The 20,344-nt window shown below is 47.8% G+C and overlaps 3 protein-coding genes across 6 annotated transcripts in view; 2 read left to right on the top strand and 1 right to left on the bottom strand.

Annotated features, from left to right (window-relative positions):
* OGG1 (8-oxoguanine DNA glycosylase) overlaps window positions 1-4,689 on the top strand; it is a 31,761-nt gene extending 27,072 nt beyond the window's left edge. Inside the window, exon 7 of one of the 2 annotated variants that reach the window (XR_010662967.1) lies at window positions 4,406-4,689. The gene's annotated coding sequence lies outside the window, so the exon portion shown is untranslated. Of the gene's footprint in view, window positions 1-2,681; window positions 2,820-4,405 lie in introns of those variants that run through there. The other variant, XR_010662966.1, reaches the window with a different exon arrangement.
* Window positions 303-10,831, bottom strand: TADA3 (transcriptional adaptor 3). 3 transcript variants are annotated; one of them, XM_065933198.1, is made up of 10 exons: window positions 10,591-10,831; window positions 10,189-10,246; window positions 9,221-9,453; window positions 7,634-7,884; window positions 7,409-7,514; window positions 5,732-5,873; window positions 5,537-5,640; window positions 3,942-4,051; window positions 2,805-2,990; window positions 303-860 (listed from the first exon to the last, which is right to left on the bottom strand). In XM_065933198.1, exons 3-10 carry the CDS (start codon window positions 9,425-9,427, stop codon window positions 668-670), a joined length of 1,299 nt encoding a protein of 432 aa, XP_065789270.1. In that variant the 5' UTR covers window positions 9,428-9,453; window positions 10,189-10,246; window positions 10,591-10,831; the 3' UTR covers window positions 303-667. The 3 variants fall into 3 exon arrangements, with proteins under 3 accessions (XP_065789270.1, XP_065789272.1, XP_065789273.1); XM_065933200.1 differs by lacking the exon at window positions 10,591-10,831 and adding an exon at window positions 10,367-10,503; XM_065933201.1 differs by lacking the exon at window positions 10,591-10,831 and having other exon boundaries at window positions 10,189-10,355.
* Window positions 10,832-10,967: 136 nt separating this feature from the next.
* Window positions 10,968-20,212, top strand: ARPC4 (actin related protein 2/3 complex subunit 4). The gene is made up of 6 exons (XM_065933212.1): window positions 10,968-11,103; window positions 13,554-13,672; window positions 14,898-15,009; window positions 16,305-16,400; window positions 17,362-17,532; window positions 19,867-20,212. Exons 1-6 carry the CDS (start codon window positions 11,101-11,103, stop codon window positions 19,870-19,872), a joined length of 507 nt encoding a protein of 168 aa, XP_065789284.1. The 5' UTR covers window positions 10,968-11,100; the 3' UTR covers window positions 19,873-20,212.
* The last annotated feature ends 132 nt before the right edge of the window (window positions 20,213-20,344 follow it).

Raw genomic sequence — 20,344 nt, 5'->3', positions numbered from 1 at the left:
CTTCAGGCAAAAGCTACCACCACGGGAGTGTGGAGATAGCCGGCCCTTTGGTCAGCCAGGGCTGAGGGGATGCCACCCTGCCCCAGGAGCACCAAACCCCTAGCCAACACGTGTCTTTACTGTCAAACCACCCTGAGCTGAGCTGTTACCTGTGGCCACAGCTATCTTCAGAAAGTTCTCCCTGAATGAATGACCTGGGTGAGTGGCCACAGGCTGAGAGCCATCGAGCATGCCCTAGTCAACTCTGCCACTCACACCAGTTCCTTTCCACCCCACAGTAACAGACATGCAGAGATTCTGGATGCTTTTTAAAAAAACCATGTTTCAGTCTCTTTATTCTTAAGTCTGCACTTTACAAAACCACAAGGGAGAAGTCCTTGAGGGTGAAAGGGGTGGGGAGGGGAGGGGCTGAGGATGACCCAGAAATGAAGCCCCCCTCTCATTTGGGGGACCAAGTAGAGACTGGGCCCCAGGCCAGCCCAGCAGGGCCTCTCATGTTCTGGCTGTATAGAGTTAGGCCAGAAGATGTCAGGGAAGGGCCCAGCCTCTAGAGACTGATGCCATTTGACATTAGCTAGGCAGCCACAGGCCGAAGCTTCTGGAAGCCCAAAGGAAGTGGGCCTCCCCTTCCCAGGCCAGGGGAAAGCGGCCTGAGCAGGGGTGACAGCTACCCGTCCAGCAGCTTCAGGATGCTCTCACGCTCCTTCAGAGTCTTCCAAGCTTGGTCTTTCTCCTTCTTGGTGGGGGTCCGTTTCTTCTGCCGGGCAGCCATGATCTTGCGGAAGGCATCCATGACCTCATTGTCTGCCATGCGGACCCGCTGCCTCAGCTCCTGCCGGCTCACTTCCTCCTTCGCCAGCCTGTGGGGACCAGCCAAGCAGATACTGTGGGAAGCCCCCCCAACAGGGGCTCCTCCCTCTTCCAGACTAAGCCCATCTGCTACCCAGGGACCCATGAACCTTTCCGTACCAAAAAGCAAAGTTACCAAGACACACTTACGCGGTGCCCTGTGCCAAGTACTGCCTCTTCAAAGACAGTATTTCAATTAATCCTCATAACAACCTTGTGAGGTAGGTACTACTATTATTCTTGTTGCCAGTGAGGAAACTGAGGCTCAAGGAGGGTAAAAAATGCCCCAGGATCCCACAACTAGTGAGCAGGAGATCTGAATCAAAGCAGGCTGGTTCCCAACTATCTTTGAAAGGTGTCCTGGTGCCAGCAAAAGACCTGCTTGCTTTGGCATCCAAATTCCAGAGCCACCTAAGGGTCCAGGCAGCCTGAAGTCTACAGGAGGTGAGTGAGACACCAAATTGATGCCTCTGAACTGAACTTGACCTATCAATTCAATTGATGGTGGAGCTAGAAGGTCACTAAAGAGATCCACGTAGTCTAACCTGTTGATTTTTCAGAAGGGGAAGCTGCTGCTCTGGGCAGATGCCTTGCAGCCTGTCCACGCAGGGCTGAGGGGTACATGGCGGGCCTTCTGACAGCCAAGCTAGTTCCTTCACTGCCCCTGACTGCCACATCTGCACAGCCCCACTTCTCTCTCTCCCCCTGCCCTCACCCTCCCTTCCTCTGTACTCTTTCATCTGTATTTTCCTCTTCTTGCCCTTGAGAGGGAACTAGAAAGAGGCTTTGGACTCAGCCTTGGGCTTGAGTCACAGCTTGGCTGTTTGCTGGCTGTGTGACCTTCGGCAGAGCACTCATTTTGCTGGGCCTTTATTTCCTCATCTGGTGCAGAGGGAAAACTACCAGCTGCTCCCTGGGCTGTAGTGGAGATGAAATAAGAGGGCAGACATAAAACCCCCGGTACATGGTAGACACTCAGTACACCCTCATCCTTAAATACCCCAGCAGCTCAGCTGGGGTATCAGCAACTTTCTCTTCTAATGGTGCATGTCTTTGCCAACCACTCATCCAATGACCATAAGTCCTTTGCCCTGCCTCTCCTCCTAACCCCCAGCACCAGGTCTAAGAGACAGGCAATCTGGCCAAATGGATGAGTGTGCCCTGCTCTGTTGGGGCTCTGTGAGGTGAAGACACAGCACCTGCCTATAAGAAGCAACAGGACTTAGCTGGGCTGTTTGTCTGTCTCCCCAGTAACATGGCAGCGCCTCCCGTGATCTCCCTCTGGTTACCGCCTGCATCCTTGTTGTGACCAGTGCGGGGCAAATGCATGGGAGTGAATACAAAATTAATGACATTGCACTTCAACACTGGTCAATTCCTGGTGAGAGGCTGATAATCACAGATGCCCAACTAAATGTTAACAGTTGATAATCTGAGGTAGAGAGTATATTGGTGTTTACTGTGCTAGTCCATCAGATTTTCTGCGTGTATGAAGTTTTTCACTATAAAACTTGGGGGGAACAAAAGGTCTCTGGTTCTATCCTGAGTTTTGGCACCAAAAACAAAGAACAAGATAAAAAAAAAGCATACTTTGGGAGAAAAAGAAAATCAGCATGGAGAGACTTAAAAAATAAGCCACATGACAATGTGAGTATAATTAACATCACTAAACTGTACACTTAAAAAATGGTTTAGAGGGTAAAATTTTGTATTGTTTTTACCAGTTTGAGGTAAACATATAACTCACAGATGCCTCAGCTCTAGTCAGTGGAATTAGAATGTCTGAGATAACCAGTGAGGTGGTGCCCAGCAATGACCTTTTTTTTCCAAAGCTCCTCAGGTCTTCAGAGGCCCTGCCAGGTTTGGAAAGCCTGTCGTCAAGCTCCCAGAAGGCGACCCCTGTGGCCGAGGCCTCACGGACCACCTCCTGGCCCAGTCCTCCTGTCCACACTCACCTCAGCAGGTCGTGCTTCTTGGTGCGATTGTGGGCACTGAGCGCCTTCAGCTCAGCCTGCCGCTTGCGTAGCTCCGCCAGAACCTCGTCCTCCGAGTCCTCTGCGGGGCGGTCCTCAGATTCCAGCAGACCCTGGGCGATCAGCTCCTCCTTGATGCGGCTCTCTAGGGACTTAGTATGAGGCACACTGCAGGGGAGGCAGTGCTCAGCTCACGGGCCAGTCTGCAGGGGGCCCCTCTGAGGTGCCCAAGTTAGCAGACACCTTCCCTTCTCTCTGGGGCCCCCTCTCTGTCTATCTACATATCAAAATACAGAGACAGACACATTTGATCTTGCTTCAGACCCAAGCAACAGATACCAATAAATTATGTAAAATAAAATCCGGGAAAACCTATAATGCTAACAACCTAGAGAGAATTATTATTTTGTTATCTGTTGTTATTACATGCCATTTTCTTTCCATATGATATACACATAAGAATATGTATTTTATGTTGCTATTATATAAATACTATACGTATCCTAGATTGTGTTACATATTAGTCTCACTTTTATTTTTTTTTTAAATCTTTTGGCTACACCTCATGGCACTGTGGGATCTTAGTTCTCTGGCCAGGGATTGAACCCGCACCCCCTGCATTGGCAGTGTGGACTCTTAACCACTGGACAACCCGGAAAGTCCCTCTTCCCACTTTTATTATGGATTATTTCAGCTTCTTACCCACTATGTACACACATTTAAATATATCTTAAATAAAAATAGGGTCATATTGTGCTACAACTGATGTTTTCCACTTATCACTCTACTGATCCCATCTTTTCACGTCAAATAACTATATTTCTCTAACTTGACTGATAGTTGCAAGTTATTTCATCATATGGAGTTACAATGAGTTAGCCAGTCAGTCCCCTCCAGTTGGACATTTAGGTTTACAGTGAGAACAGGGCCAAGATGAAAACCCTGAACTAAGCCTGTGTATGCGGACGTGCTGGGCCAGCCTGCACATCTGACTTCTATTGGACTTTATCAAAATGTCCTCAGTCTCTCTATGAATATAAAGACCACCCCATGTTGGGACTGACAGAAGTCAACAGAAGCAGAAGCCAGCCTGTGGAGTGTGGACAGGATGTCACTCACCTGAAAGGCTTGTTCTGATTGCGGGGAGAGGTGCTTGCCCCATCCGCCCCCGATTCTTTCCCAGACATGTCTGGAATAGGAGAGTCCTCCATGGGGGAAATAATGTTTTCCTAGAAGAGAACAGAGATGTCAGAGGAAGAAAGAGCTGTAGCATTACCATTTTCCTGCTCCCCTCTAACCTATATGGACAGTCATCACATACCGGAAATAATCTTTTCTTCTTTGCATTCCACCCACTCTGGGAAGTCTTCCCAAACTGGCTCCAAAAAGCTTTGATCATTTTATAAATTCTTGTTTTTGTACTGATACAAAAGGGAGCACAGAAGAGTGACGGCAACACTCGACAGCAGTAATGAGAAGAACTAGGGCACGTTAGGCATTTACAGCGCACCAGGGGCTGTGCTGAACATACCGTGGCTGAGGCTGCTGGCTGTCCAAAAGCCATTCTCGCCTTTCTTCCACAGGAGCTAATGGCTAATGGCTGCCCAGATACACCCCACTTCCCAGCCTCCCCTGCGGTCGGGGTGTTCATGTGACAAATACTCTCCAGTGGAAAGTGATTAGAAGAGATAAGAGCCACAGCAGCAAGACCTTCACACACTCCTCCTTGCTCTCTTTCTATGGGCTGGAGTGCCAGTCACATTTGGAGTGACCCTGTGCAGAGCGCATGTTGACGACAGCAAAATGGGCTTCCCTGGGGGCTCAGTGGAATGCAGGAGACATGGGTTTGATCCCTGAACCAGGAAGATCCCACATGCGGCAAAGCAACTAAGCCTGGGCACAACTACTGAGCCTGTGTGCCCCAGAGCCCGTGCTCCACAACAAAAGAAGCCACTGCAATTACAAGTCCATGCACCCCAACTAGAGAGGAGCCCCTGACTGCCACAACTAGAGAAAAATCTAAGCGGCAACAAAGACCCAGCACAGCCAAAAATACATACATACATTTTTTAAACAATTAAAAAGCCAGCAAACCTGGGGTCCCTATCTGATGGTGTGGAACGGAGATCTCCCCCAACCTCAACTGACTTGGAGCATGTGCCCAGAAGGCTACATGGGAGAGAAAGATGCTATTGTGTTTGAGCCAGAGGGAAATCTGAGGCTCATAAAGTGAAGAGACATGCCTTGGGGTAGCCAGTGGGCATAAAGAAAGGGACGCTGAACCTGGGGTTTGAATCTTGCTTCTGCTTATTAGCTGTGTGATGTCAAGCAAACAGTTCCCTTTTTTGAGCCTCAACCTTGTTCGGTGTAATGTGGGGTTAACCACTATCTGCCTCTAACAAGAGGATGTGTAGAAAGCCCTTTGCACAGGGCCTTTCACTAATGCTCCACAAAAGGAACTGTGGAGTAGTGGCTACCCTGGAGGGGGGAGAGGTTAAACACTGGGAGGGGCACGAGAGGGCCTTTAAGGATACTGATGATGTTTTATTTTCTGATCTTGGGACTAGTTGTGCAAGGGTGCTCATTTGTGAAAATCGATCAAGCTGTACATTTATGACCTATGTACCTTTCTAATATATATAAGATACTTCAGTAAACAATTAAACTTTGAAACAGAGTGATAGTGGTTCCTGTTTTGCCTTGGGGGTACTCACCTCCACCAAGGCCTGCAGCAGGCGCTGTGTCAGGGCACCAAAGGGACACCCATCTTCTGGCTGCTCATGCTGGGCCTCAGACTTCTTCAGCAGGGCATCCACATCTGAATTGGGCAGAGACACAGTACACTGGTGGGCTGAAGCTCTGGGAACTCAAGTCCTAGCCTGGGGTGGGCACGGAGGTGAGGGACTTACCTTTAGTGTCCAGTTCGGTCAGGGGCCCCATGAGGCCTTTCTTCTTGTCAGCCACGGCTGCTGCCCGGGCCCCGTCCTTCTGCTCCTCCAGCAGGTCCTCCTGTGCCCAGCGCTGGGAGTAGTGCTTCCCCAGGGGCGGAATCTGTGGGAGACATCCCACCCAGCCCCGAAGAGAGAAATACAGGCCAGCGATGCCTGGGGTGTGGCAGGGTCTCTCTGTGCACTTGGAACTGCCAACAGGCACTCTGTTCACCCTCATTTCTTCATCTATCTGTCTCCCGAGTATCTAGCCCAGGGCTGAGGCCTGAGCCTCAGGTGAGAAGAGATACAGGAGATAAAAATCTCTACACTCACAGTTTAGTAGAGAAGCCAGGTACATAAACAACTACAACACACAGAAGGCAATACAGGAAAATTTCCACGATGTAAGGTGCAGAATGGTATGTATACACAGACAATTTCAGTTGACAGCTATTATCTCTAGAGAGAACTACAGGCCTTAAAGTTAGAAGTGAGAGAGAAATAGCTTATGCACTGTTTGAACTTGTGACTGCCTGTATAGATTACCTTTTCAAATGAGTTTTTTAAAAATTCAGACAAGTGGAGTGACAGTAGGTTAAGATGTTGTGGCAGTGCAAAAGACAGACCAACCTCCTGCTGGGAAACCTGCAAAGCTATTCTGGTGCAGGTAACGTGCAATAAGGGGCTGGAAGGGTGTTAGTTTGCCAAGGGGAGATGGGCATGTGCAGAGGCCCAGAGACCAGAAAGGACCCTGTGTGAGCCTGGAGTGAGGGTAAGGTGCTTGGTGGGGCTGGCAAATAACGGCAGTAAAGAGGTGGTGTGGCCAAGGAAACTGGAGAGGGGAACTTGGGCTGTGCTACCAAGGACTGAGGCTTGGACTTGAGTCTGTGGGTAATGGGAGCCACAAGAGACTGTGTTATAAGCACCTCTGATCATGATAGCGGACCTATGGGAGAATTCCCTTCCAACATTTTTCTGTATTTTCTACACTTTCTTTAACGGAACCTCTTTTATTTTCATCACAAAAACTAAAAATAAAAAACTTCTACATATTAAAAAAATTTAAAAAGGGAGGGGGAATCAGGATGGGGAACACATGTAAATCCATGGCTGATTCATGTCAATGTATGGCAAAAACCACTACAATATTGTAAAGTAATTAGCCTCCAACTAATAAAAATAAATGGAAAAAAAGATTATAAAAACATTAAAAAAGAGAGAGAGGAACTTCCATGGTCGTTCAGTGGTGAAGACTGCTCACTTCTACTGCTTGGGGTGCAGGATCGATCCCTGATCAGGGAACTAAGATCCCCCATGCCACGTTGTGCATCCAATAAAAAAGGGAGAGAAAGAATCCCTCTAGAGGGAAGCAAGTGTTAACAGGCTGTAAAGGTAAAAGCTGATGAATTTTTGAGCCAAAGCAAAGGGGATGACAGAGACAAAGGGAGGACCTCACTGAAGAAGATGCCTTAAGATGTAGCAAGGTAGAAGGGAGGAAGCTGAGAGCTAGAATCTGGGTTTCTGAGTGGGTTAATGGAACTGTCAGGAGGCTGGGGAGACAGAGGAAGATGATATATAGCTCTGTGATCTTTGATTCTGAGGCATCTCTGAGCCCTCTTGTTCTCCATCATGTCTATCTAGGCCTGGGGTCTTTACCTTGTAATGTTCAGCCTCATCTTCTGGGGGTTTCAGTAGCTCCTCTAGCGTGCGCACTTCCTCACTGGTGATATCAGCACAGTATGGCTCCACCGAAGCCCAGAATCTACAGAGAGAAGCAGAGCCTGAGGGGGTGCTCCCTGCCCCACTAGCCTCAGCCCCAGGCCCCTCCACAGCCTCCAGTGCTCAAATCCCAAGGCCCATCTATGTTCTCGGGCCCAGAACCTGTTGGGGGCGTCATTCTTGGGGATACGTGGCACATCAATTGGGTCATCAGTGAATTCATATTCCTGGATCTTGGGCTGAAGGTTTTTGGATTTGGGTCGCCCAGGGCCAGGGCCAGGCCCATGTCCCGCCTTCCCTTCCAGTTTCTGCTTCTTGGGCTTCCCATGTTTGGGGGGAGCTCCAAGCTCATGGTCTCGACCCAGCTTCAGGAATCGTCGGTCACCTTTCTTATCCTGCCAGTCAGTGAGGATCTGAAATTCAAAGACTGTCACTGAGGGTGAGAAGGAAAGACACAGGACGACTCCATCTCCCCATGAAAAATTAAGATCTGGAACTCACGAAGGCTCTAAGTCTCTCCCCTTCCCCTTTTTATCTAGCAAACTCCTACTCATACTGCAAAACTCAGCTCCTTTTCTGTGCCCATCTCACAAGATTTTTTCATACACTTGTCATCATTCCATTCACTTGTCTGTACTCATTCATCTCTGCAGCACCCAACCTGGTCACACAGTGTTTAGCAGGTCAAACAAGTAGATCACATGGCAGTGCATGTTAGCCTGAGGAAATATGCTGGCAGTAACTTTCTATTGAAGGCACGCATGCCTCCCAGCAAACCTTCACCTCAAATGTCACCGTGACTAGGAAGCCTTTTCTATATCAGCTATCTAGCTGCTTAGATGCTAAAAGACAACCAACTATGCCACAGCCCCACTCAAAAAGCTCCCATGGGTTCCCAGGGACCACAAGTTAATTTTATTCATCTTCTGAGGTTCAGTTAAAATGGCATCTTCTTTCTATAGGAGTCTCTGGTACCTTGCACCCCTAGGCCCAATCAAGTCATCGGGTCATAACTAGAATAAACAGAGTACCTTGTCTCTTCAACAGGACTATAAGCTATTGGGGACCAGGAAGTTCATCTCAGCCATTTCTGTTCCCCAGGTTCTGGCAGGGCACCTGGCACACAGGGCTCAGAGGATGTTTATGCCATAAATAGAGATAATGAGAGTCAGACCAATAAATAACATTTGACATGCTTACTTAGTGTCAGACGTTGGGCTGAGCCTTTGCAAAAAATCTCTCTTAATCCTCACAAAAGTTGAGGGTAGGTCCTATTATCCAGCCCACTTTGCAGAAGGAGGACTGATCTGCAGAAGCAGGCGGTTAAGTTTTGCAACGTCACACAGCTCAGAAACTGCAGGATTCAAATGCAGGCCTCCCATTCCAGTTCCCCCAGTACTCCTAACAAAAACAGCAATGCACCGGATACGTGTCTGACCTCCCCTTCCCTTTAGTTGGCGCACTCCCCAAGGTCAGAATTGTCCTAATTAACTCTACAGACTCAAAGCATTGTGAGGAGTGGGGGTCCCTAGATGCTTAGTGAATAAGAAATCTCACAATTTAGAAGGATCATGCACTTTCTTGCATATTTTATGTGTCACACAAGCAATGTTTGGGTCTCTCTCTTCACCCCTGAGATCCTGTAACCTGGGCCTCAGCAGCTGAGGCTAACTCAGTGACACATCCCATAACTTGACATAGTCCATCCCTGTAGTGGACTGCAGTGATGTCCCCTCTGTAGGGTATCACCTGGGTTTCAGCCTCAAGCACCCGCAGGCGCCGGCTGGCAGAGGAGAGCAGGGTCTCAAGCTCCAGCTGCAGAGTGTCCAGCTCCTCGATGCCGATGCCGTCATCCTCAGAGCGCGCCAACACCGCCGTGTAGCGGGGACAGACCTTCAGGTGGTCCACAGACTTGAAGTCGTGGAACTGCAAGGGGCAGTCCTTCAGCTCACTCATGGCTCAGGACAGGGGACCCTGTGGAGCTGGAGAGGAAAGGACCATTGATGGGGGGGAAAGTGGCACTAAAGAAGTCCAAGGGCTCCTTCCATCCAGGGACAGCTTCGGGGAGAGTCAGGCTTCAGCACCCTACTGACAAGGATGATGGCTTAGCTCCTATTCTCACAGCACCTACTGTGTGCCAAGTGAGGCGCAGACATTCTACTGGCTGCTCACTGAATTCCTCACTCAGGCCCAAGAGCAGGGACCACGCTCATTTTACAGATGAGGAAACAGACTTTGTAAGGATGTGTCAGGTCCAAGCTTACCAACATGCAAATTGAATCCAGGTAGTTTTGAATTTGTTCACCTAACTGCCATGATATACCATACTACTATGCTTGTCTTTCTGATGCTCTTCCCTATACCATACTACTATGCTTGTCTTTCTGATGCTCTTCCCTTCACTTCCACTCTTCCTGGGTTCTGCTGAGCCCAGAGTTCCAAGCATCCGGCACTTATGCTAATGTTCTTCGTGCCTCCCAGCCTCTTCCAGTCTCACCCCTCCCGACCTCTGCCCCAGATAGTAAAGAGATACCTGGATCTCTGGACAGCCAGATACAGCGGGATTCAAGCCCAGGCTTGACCAATGTCTATGTAGCCCTGAACATGTTAATTAACTCTGAGTCGGTTTTTCTATGCGTAAAATGGAGACAAAAAGAAGCCTGAGTCTATTTTCCCTTAAGTCTGAATCTGTAGAATGGGGTAATAATGGTACCTACCTCCCTGGGATGTTCTGAGGATTTAGAGTTGATGCCAGTCAAGAGCTCAGTTCAGTGCCTGGCACAGGAAAAGTGGGGCTGGTTAATGGCTGACCCCCACCCATGGATGGTCCCAATGTTCCGCCTTCAGGGTCCCAGTCCTCTAAGGACACCCTACCGCGGCCCCCGCCCCCTCTACCTCCTCCTTGCTGCCTCCAGCGGCCCCGGGGCCGCGGGAGGGGCGGAGAGTTCCGGTCGGTGAGAGCAACCGCCCCGGAACTGGCTATGTGAGGGCCCCCTGCAGTTGACAAGGGGGCGGGAAGACGCGAGTACCAACCCCAGTCTTTTGGGGTGGGGGGAGGGTTGCGGGCAGCGAGCTAGCCCGCTGCAGGTGGGATGCAGAAGGTATGCCCACGGGCGTACCCTAGGGAACCGTCCGGCGCTGGAGGGCGGGGCTCGGCAGCCAGGTTTTCGGCCCGGCAGTTAGTCTCGCCAAGCCCCAAAGGCTGCAGGTAGGAGGGGCATGAAGATAGGATGGGGGCGCAGAACCGGAAGGATCGAAAGGCTCCTCCGCCTTGCCTTGCCCTAATATGGTGCCCAACCTGAGGTCGGGCTGCACCATTGCATGACTATGAGGGAAGACGGCGGGAAAAAAGACGAGAAAGCCAAAGTTACAAGCAAGAGCTCCACGGGGAACGGGAGAAGCTTGAGTAGTGATTTTAAGCTTCAGGAGCCTAAAGCTACTAAGACAGTCCTAACGGGAAAACTTTCGAGGGGCCAAATGTTCTTAGCCTCGCCCTCCCCCGCTCGGAACACAGATGGTACGGTCCGGACGTCCGGGCGGAGACTGCGGCTGCGCTTCTGGAGAAAGGGCAGGCGTCGCGGGGCTGGCCACTTCCGCGCTTCCGCTTTCCGGCCTAGCCAGCGCCCGCGATGGTGAGAGAGCGGGGCCTCGGGCCAGGGACCCCCGCTGTTCTGCCTCTAGGCTCTGGGTCTGGGGGAGTTGCGACTTTGTAGCGGAGAGGCCCTAGGCCGAGGGATGCTGGGGGGTGCGGGGGTACCCTGAGGCTGGGAGAAAGAGGGCGGGGCAGGGGCTGAGGTGAGGAAGGGGCGAGCGGGGGACGCCTTCGTAAGAAGCAGGCTTTGAGGCTTCCTATTCTGTCCTTTGAAGCTGGCGGGGGATACTGAGGCAAGAAGGAAGCCGGAAGTGGCTCCTCCTCGGTTTGTGGTAGCGCCTCGAAGGCACGTAGTAGGCCTTATAGCCCGTAGTAGGGCCGCTGAGGCATGTAGTAGGGATACCTCCCTACCCAGAGTAGACCTTCACTAAATACACTCTTTTCTTTCTCGCTCGCCTGATCCCACAGTTCTCTGAGGAAGCCTCCATACTTCCTTATCCCATTCCTCATGTTGCCACCAGCTCTTACTTTTACCTCACTGAAGGATCTCTCTTTTGCTGCCTCCACGCAGACCCCTTCCTGGTCATAATTCAACCGTATCAGCCTTAATATGGAATGTTAAGCTCTGATGCCGCTGACCTTTCCCTTTCAGGAAGTCGTCCGTTTTGATGATTGTGGGTGTTTCTAAACGTCAGTTGAGTTTGGCTCACTGCCTTCCCTTTATCCTCTTCCTGTCGATGCCTATTTAACGTAGAGGTCTTCGTGACCATATAATTTATGATGACTCTAAGTCTGCCTTCCTAACTCTCAAGGTTCACCTGGATATCTTGAAGACACCTTGAAATTAGACATCTGAATTAAAACTCTTCTCTCCCTAAATTTGCTTGTTCTCTTGTATTCCTTATTCTTACTCTCTGATTTCTTATCCCAGCTAGAAACCTGGGATATTCTGTTTTTGTTTAACTGAGGGGATGCCTCTTGATTTTTTTAAACATCATACTTGTTGAAGTATTACGTGAGAAGGTGCTTACTCCATTTGTGAAAGGGCAGACGTCATAGGGTTGACCACCTAAAATGTACCTTTTTCAGATTTGCTATGAACTTTGACAGATACAATCTTGCTTGTCCCTCATTGCCCCAGGCCAGGCTCTCATTACCCTACTTAAAAAACCCTCTGCTGGCTCTGTCACTTCCCTCTCCTCCAATCCATTCTCCACAAAGTCTGCTTACAGCTGTAGTTGTGTAACTTCCTCTTCAGAAAGCCCCAGAAGTTCCTTACCACTTTTTAGAGAAGAGCTAAACTTCAGTAGCCTGGCATTTGAGATTCCTCATGAATCTCTGGACCACCATTTGCAACCTCATCCATTGAATCTAAAATGCTTCCTGGCAACATTGTTTTCATTACTACTTTAATGCCCCTATTTGTTACACTAATCTTGTTATTTTTTCATTCATTCACTTATTGTACAGAAACTGAGTAAAAGACAGTGTATAGGAAAGGTACTGACTGAGCAAGTTGCAGGGTATGTAAATTTGAATAGAATAGACACGGTCTGTTAACCATGGAGCTTTCAGTTCAGTAAAGGAGAAAATTACTTTTCTTGGAGCTATTTGAAGGGTGTATCATTGTAAATTATAATAAGTGCTATGAAAAGGGAAGTCAAAAAGGACCTCTGAGGAAAGTAGAGGCCTTCTCTGAATAAGCCAAGATCTAAATGATGACTTAGGCAAAGAAGGGGGAGAAAAACCTGCAAGATAGATGGTTCGGCATGTGTGAAAGCCTGGGGTGTGAAAGAACTTACCTAATGCAAGGAATTGAAGATAGTCCATTGTTGCTAGATGCCATTTCCTCTCCCGGAAATATCATTTTCGTTTTTATCATTATAAAATCCTCCTAATACTATTTCCATCTTCAAATCAAAACCAGTTTCTTCTGCAAATATGATTTGTAAATCTTAACTATTTCACATTGTACCCATTGTATCATAGTTGCTGTCTGTCTCCCTGACCCAGTTGAACTGTTTAAGGATAGAAATGGTCTTAGTCATTGAATTCCCAACCCCTCGTGTGCCTGGCACACTATAGATATATACATTTGTTGACTCAAAGGGCAGTCATTCACCTGTGTGCCTCTAGATCAGAGTTTCTCAACTTCAGCACTATTTGGGGCTGAATAATTCTGTTGTACATTGTAAGCAGTATCCCCAACTTCTGTCTATTCAATGCCAATAACTCCTACCCAGCCTCAGTTGTGGAAATGAAAAATGTCTTGCCATTGCCATATGTCCCCTGGTAGGCAAAAAGGTCCCCTTTTGAGAACCACTGTTCTAGACTTGAAATGAAAGACATCTTGAAGGCCTAGTCTGTTATGTTCACTGTTGTGTCTGAGAGCCAAGGACCTCAGTACTGCCTGGCTCCTGTGTAGCTGGACTATGGGATCAGTGGATTTTGTGAGACAGATTCTGATTGTCCCTTGGGCTTTTCCTCCAGACTGCCACTCTCCGCCCCTACCTGAGTGCCGTGCGGGCCACACTGCAGGCTGCCCTCTGCTTGGAGAATTTCTCCTCCCAGGTCGTGGAACGACACAACAAGCCGGAAGTAGAAGTCAGGTATGGGAGGAAAAGGGGTAGGGGGTGATGGATGCAGCACCCAGAGATGACTGTTGTCAGAGGGGGCCATGAACTTCCATTCTGGAGTTGTCAGAACAGCTACAATTCACATTTTTTGTCTTGCTGCCAGGTAAATGATGGTTCCCAATTTGAAGTTCAGAAACTGGGGTCTCAGTGGGTTGACAGGACAAAACTCAGGGGAGAAGCTACTCTGGAGCCAAGATTTGCTTGACACAAGTTGTGACTTCTCAACATAGAGCCATTTAGGAAATATCTCCCAAGGAGGTACTGAACCCTCTAGCAATTTAAAGACTTAAGAATTGAGTTATCTGAGATGCCATCTCTGCTCTTCTCAAATTTGAAGATCAAGGATCCCTCCCCTCAAAAAAACAAACAAACAACTGGACTCCCATCCCCTACTACAAATATTCCATACTTTGGATTATTTCATCTGATTTATGTTTTGTAAATAAAGTTTTCTTTTTCCCCTTGGACATTTAATGTGGTACATATACAACAGAGATAAGGATTGTTACCACAGTAAATTGATATGATTTGAATGTAAGAAAACTGACATGTTAAAATGTGCCCTCTTATGCTACTTAACATATATGGTTTCCACTAGGCATTTTTTTTTTTTCCACTAGGCATTTTTAAAGGATAATAGCTCACAGACACCACCAATACAGTTAACTACCGTCAGAGGGATTCAGAGGCATCAAAATGGGAACTGAGTTGAGAGGGGTCATAATTTTGAATAAGTGAATTATTCTGGATTGATTATTAAAGGAGGCCAAACTGTTTGATTTTAGCTTGTCCTTATCTATAAGGCAGGCTCTCTCATTCCCTAAACAGTGTATGGGTTTGCCTATAGTTATGAAAATAGGAGCTGTCATTTGTAAAGCTCCTACAGTGTGCCAGGCCCACTGTAAACTTGACCCTTTTTGATCTGTCTCCAAATGAGGAAGTTGAGATTCCAACAGGGTAACTTGCCCAACAGAAGTAACAGAGGAGGCTGAAATTCAGAACCTTTTCACACTGACTCCAGAGCTGTGCTCTTTCTGCTGGAGAACATGCTCTCTGGCCCCCTTGAGCACTCTGCTTGTGAGTCTCCTATTCCTTGGACTCTGTGGTCCCAGATAGTGATTCTAGAACCTGCCATGGAGTCTCCCTGACCATTCTGTTCTTTTATAGTACAGAGACCTCTGTCATTTTGTGTTCTCAGAAGTAGCAAAGAGCTTCTGCTACAACCCGTGACCATCAGCAGGAATGAAAAGGAAAAGGTTCTGATTGAAGGCTCCATCAACTCTGTCAGGGTCAGCATTGCTGTGAAACAGGTGAGCTCACCCCAGATCCCCTGCCTCCCTGGGGAGGCCAGGGACCCCCCCCCCCCATGTAAGAGGTCAGAATGCCAGATTCAGGGTGCAAAGAAACCCAGGTTCTCTTTCCAGGAAATAATTTGCTAAACTTATCAGATTAGTAGAATAAAGGAAAATCAGCCTTATCTTCTAGGCCTTGCTCTGGATTAGACAGCAGGTAATGTAGCAGCCAAGGCTATGAGCCAGTTTGGTGTCAGATCATAAAACTCTTCCTCATGAATGAAGAATAAGTTCAGTTCAGAAAAATAAGTAATAGTATCAATTTGATAGCCATAAACTCCAAAAGTGAGATTTAGGGTAAGAAAATGAAGTGTAGTTTCATGTTTCTTCAGTGTTTCACAAATGTCTGACATTCCCACCACCCCCATTATTTCTTCCATGTTTATGGACCACTTGGATACTTCTTTACTTAATAGATTTCTTTCAATTAACTTATTTTCTTTTACTTAAATTTACCATAAAAAGAAAAACAATATGCCTTGCCACATTGAGGATAACACTAAAATACAAGCACATTGAAAATAAAGCAGAGTCACACTTTTGCCTCCAAAAAGCTCTATCCCTAGGGCCTGCTCTTTGTTAAAATAGGAGATTAATATATGTTGGGGGCTGTTAAAGTCTTGCCAGCTCGTAATACAAAATTCTGTCATCAGGAATATTGAGAGTTCATCAAGGAAAAACTTTGGGGATTGTTTGATGTTCATTGTTATTAGAGTGGTGACCATCTAAGGTCATCTGATATTCTTCATAGTGTGTATCACTGACTGGAAAATGTAGCACTAGTGAAGTGAGACTGAAAAGGGCAGATTTGAATATAGATGTGGATTCTGGAAGGATTGGATAAGAGATTGGGGCTTGCCAGGACTTCCCTGGTGGTTTAGGGGTTACGACTCTGAGATTCTACTACAGGGGACTTGGGTTCGATTCCTAGTCTGGGAACTTAAGATCCTGCATGTCACACAGCGTGGCCAAAATGTGTTTTTAAGTTAAAAAAAAAAATGGTTTGTCAGAGTTACCATTCTGGAATGGTAAAGGCGAGATCATGATAATGCCCCACTAAGTTGGAGGACTCTAATGTAGTGGACCCTCCTTTTAGCTGGCAACCAGTTATGCATGACTCAGACTTCAATACCCAACCCCAGTGTCTCCAGCGAACATGGGGGAAATCGGGGTCAGAAGACCAGGCTACAAATTTCTGTTGGCCTTTTAGGGAATGACTTTAGGGAAACACATTTCTTTTTTGCTTTTACCAGGCTGATGAAATCGAGAAGATTCTGTGTCACAAGTTCATGCGCTTCATGATGATGCGAGCAGAGAACTTCTTTATCCTCCGAAGGAAACCAGTGGAGGTCTGTGATCCATGTGTTGGCAATACCCAGAATTCCACTACTGAGTCCGCTATCAGTGGCCTGGGATTGTTTCTGAAACTGGGATTGCTTGCTCCCTCAGCTGTAGGGCACCCACAGCCTGAGTTGAGAAGTGGTCTTCATTTCGGCTCGAGTAAGAGTAAGGGGAATCAGCTTAGGAGGTTGGGTCTGTCTCAGCTGTGGAAAAGGCAAAAAAAGATGAGGCGCGTTGCTCACCTTCCCAGAGCCTATAGTGTGTGGCAAAAAGGGCATGATGAATCAGAATTCTAAACTCTGCCACCAACTGAGTCAGTCTCTCAAGGCCACAGTTGACATGGGGTCAGTTGTTGCCTGACTGTACTCGAGTGCTTGCTACAGATTCTCTGCCTGCTAAACTCCTGCCAGTCAGTGAGTAAGCAACTATCATGCAGAGCAGCAGACACCATTGTCAGACACATTAGTTGCTGGCCAGGCTCGCCTTTATCCTGAGCTGAAAATCTTTCCTGTTGCTAGATCTAACCTCCAGGGCCACCAAGAATAAATAAAATTGCTGTTCTACATATAGTCTGACCCATAATTAAAAACCTCAATCCCTCCTCCTCCCACAGCATCTTCTTCTCTCTCTGGACTAAATGGTCCTGTTGTTCGAGATTCTTCTGTAACAAGATTTCAAGTCCTTTCACTCTCCCTTGATTCATTCTGAACACAACTATTTATACCACAGATAGTCTGCCAGAGATGTCTGACAGACAAAATTTTCAATTGGGATCAGTTGATTCAGCTGTTAGTTCCTTGGATCCAGCGTACACATCCCCACCAGAGCAGATGGGCTGCTGCCTGAAGGGTGTGTAGCTTGGGAGAAGGTCAGCTGGAAGCGTGTGGCTGAGCGACATGGAGGGCCTGGTTAGTGAAGTGCCCCAGGATGCTGATTATCTCCCTCCTCTCCACTGTCTTCCTTTCCTAGGGGTATGACATCAGCTTTCTGATCACCAACTTCCACACAGAGCAGATGTATAAGCACAAGTTGGTGGACTTTGTGATCCACTTCATGGAGGAAATTGACAAAGAAATCAGTGAGATGAAGCTGTCTGTCAATGCCCGTGCACGCATTGTGGCTGAGGAGTTCCTCAAGAATGTAAGTGGAGTGTCCTTCCTTGTTTCCTTTCAGAAGTAGAAAGACCTAAAGGTTGTGCTGAGAACTTAGCATCTGGTGGGGAAATGGTGCCAACTGTGCGTAAATATTTTCTGAGGCTTTTAGGAACTCCGGTGGGCAGCAGGTCAGCCCCATGCCTTGGTGTGGGAGGGCCCCGAGGTTCATCTTGGAGAGCTATAGGGCATCTCCAGGGCCCTAGACAGTGCCTCTTTTAGTCATTCATTTCTACGTCTCAGAATGTATAGAGTCCTTCCATGAATCTAATTCCATCCCCGAGTGAGTCAAGTTAAATCCACATGTGAATTTTCTGGGAATGTAGGGCAGTTAATCATAGTGTAATTCCACTTCTCAAACAGACTCGAATAGTTTCCTTTAGCGTCTGTTTCTCAGGCTTAAAGTCATGATTTCTTCACTCTGTTTTCCATCATTTTCATGGCATCAGTCCTACAGATCCCTCTTCAGTTGTTTGTGCCTTCCTGACAGAAAGGACTGCAGCCTTCTGAGGAGGACAGATTGTTTACATTGATGAACTGATGACACAGTTCTTTTTTAGACATTCACAGCATGCCGCCTTTTTTTTCCCTTCTTTTTCCAAACAGTCTTTGGTTTGTTGACATGTTCCACTCAGAGTTGACTATGATCCCTAGATGGTAGAATTAGTGTTTACTCCTACCCATGCATATAGGTCCAGCCCAGAAGGAGCTCAGGCTCCTAAAAATGGAAATTACACCCACTTCCCCTGGGCCTTAATTATACTGAGGGCAGCCAATGTACAGAGTATGTGTGCTGTGCACCCAGGGGAGCACACTTGGTCAGGTCACACCGGTGGCAGAGTCAGACCACCTTTGTGTGCATCTGGGCCCACTGCTTCCTCAGGCATCTTACAGAACTTCTTGACTAAGCCTCAGTTTCCTCCACCCTGAAATGAGACTTTTAATTAATATATACCTTTTCAGTGTAGTTGAGCATTAAATGAGGAAATTTGTGTAAAGCCTATCACTTGGTACAGAGTAAACTCTCCCTGTATTATGGCACAAAGGTTATGTGGCCAGGGCACGGGGGCGTCTCTAAATTCAACTGAAGAAAACGAAAAATAGTTTTTGTCCCAATTTAATATTTGGCTCATTCATTCAGTAGTCATTTAGTTGTTACAGTAATTGCATTTCTATAGTAATACAGCTGAAAAAGCACATATAAGTATCTCGGGGAAAAAAAAAGACTTCCCATGTGGTCCACTGGTTAAGACCCTGCACTTCCAATGCAGGGGGCACGGGTTCCATCCCTGATCAGAGAACCAGGATTCCACATGCCACATGGTACAGCCAAAAGAAACATCCAAAAAGCCAAGTGTTGGCAATATCTCATTTAACACCTTAAACAGTCTTTGAATCAGATATTATCCTCATTTCATGGATGGATCAGCTGGGCTTGAGGCCGCCACATGTTTAAAGTGCCTCAGCCAGTAAGTGAGGGAGCCAGGACTCAACTTTTCTGACTCAAAGATCTGAGATGGTATCATAGCACTGGCAGGGGTGACACACTCAGCTGCATGTTGAGGCTCGGGCCATTATGTGCATGAGTGAGGTGGGTTGTGTGGGGACCTAGGGAGCACATGCCTCACCCTAGGAGGGTCACCACCGCCCAGCGCCAGCCCTCTGGCTTCATCAAAAGAATCTCAGAATCTGGATTTGTGTGCAGTTATCTTCTGTATTTTCAAGGTTGGCTAATTCATATTCACAGCAACTAGTTCATAATCTTTTAAACACTGTGAGCCAGACAGTGCTCCTCTTTGGGCTGAGTTCAGCAAGTGGGCCAGTAGTCCACAATGTCTGGTCTGTAAAATGTCCAGGGCGGGTCTGGGCACTGTAGGGGATATTTGAGGGCACAAAGCTTGTCCAGGGCCTATCCTGCTTGGCAGACGCCTCAGAGCTTGATACAAAGCACCAGCTCCTGGGTCCCTTTCCGAATCCCCAGGCATTTGCACATGAGCCCCCATTTCTACAGAAGGCAACCTCAGTTCAGCAAGCAAAGCACTGTGACAAGGCTTTTTGGCTGCCTCCATGGCAAAGCCAAGGGGAGCTGTGGAAGAGGTCACATAACCTGTAATTTTTCTGCCTTGTCTAGAGCTAAGTTTTAGGGCCAGTGCCTGCTGATTTGAGACCAGCTAGCGCATACTCACAGGGTGTCCTGAGACCCAGTCCTGTCCCACAGAAATGTGAGTATAGCTGCAGCTCACAGATCAGTCCCCCTCCCCAGAACAGGCCTGCCAGTATACAGTAATAACCATTATTCACCGCCTCTTGGTTCTCTTGACAGTTTTAAACCACCTGGCTGGATCTCGCGGCCTTGCCCTCAGGCTCCCCCGTGTCTCTGTGAAGTCATCCTGGAGTTAACTTCCCAGAGCAGCAGCAGTGACGGCGGCAGCAGCAGCAGCGGAGGGGAGCTGGGTCAGGGTGGGCATTAGATGCGGGAGGGGGGTGGTGTGCTTGCTCGCTGGGCCACAAAGCAGCAGTGGACCTGCCCCGAGGCCACATGTGCCTGGTCAGGCTGGCTTCTGATGTTCAGTCCCATGGGCCGGGACAGATTTTTTTTTTTAACGTCTTGAAACTTAAAACTCTGTGCTTGTAGGAGACTGTAACCTTTTTGTCTTTTTTTTTTTTTTTTTAAAAACCAACAAACAATCTCCACCTCCAGTGACTGTGACTGGTCCCAGTGATTGTACCGTATTGGTCGCTGTGGGTCTGGGCGGGCCTGGAGCCAAAAGGCGACTACTCTTCCTCCCCGGAGCCATCCC

The sequence above is a fragment of the Muntiacus reevesi genome, chromosome 4 (genome assembly GCF_963930625.1).
Source record: "Muntiacus reevesi chromosome 4, mMunRee1.1, whole genome shotgun sequence".
Taxonomy (NCBI): domain Eukaryota; kingdom Metazoa; phylum Chordata; class Mammalia; order Artiodactyla; family Cervidae; genus Muntiacus; species Muntiacus reevesi.
This window is presented reverse-complemented; position numbering and strand designations above follow the sequence as displayed.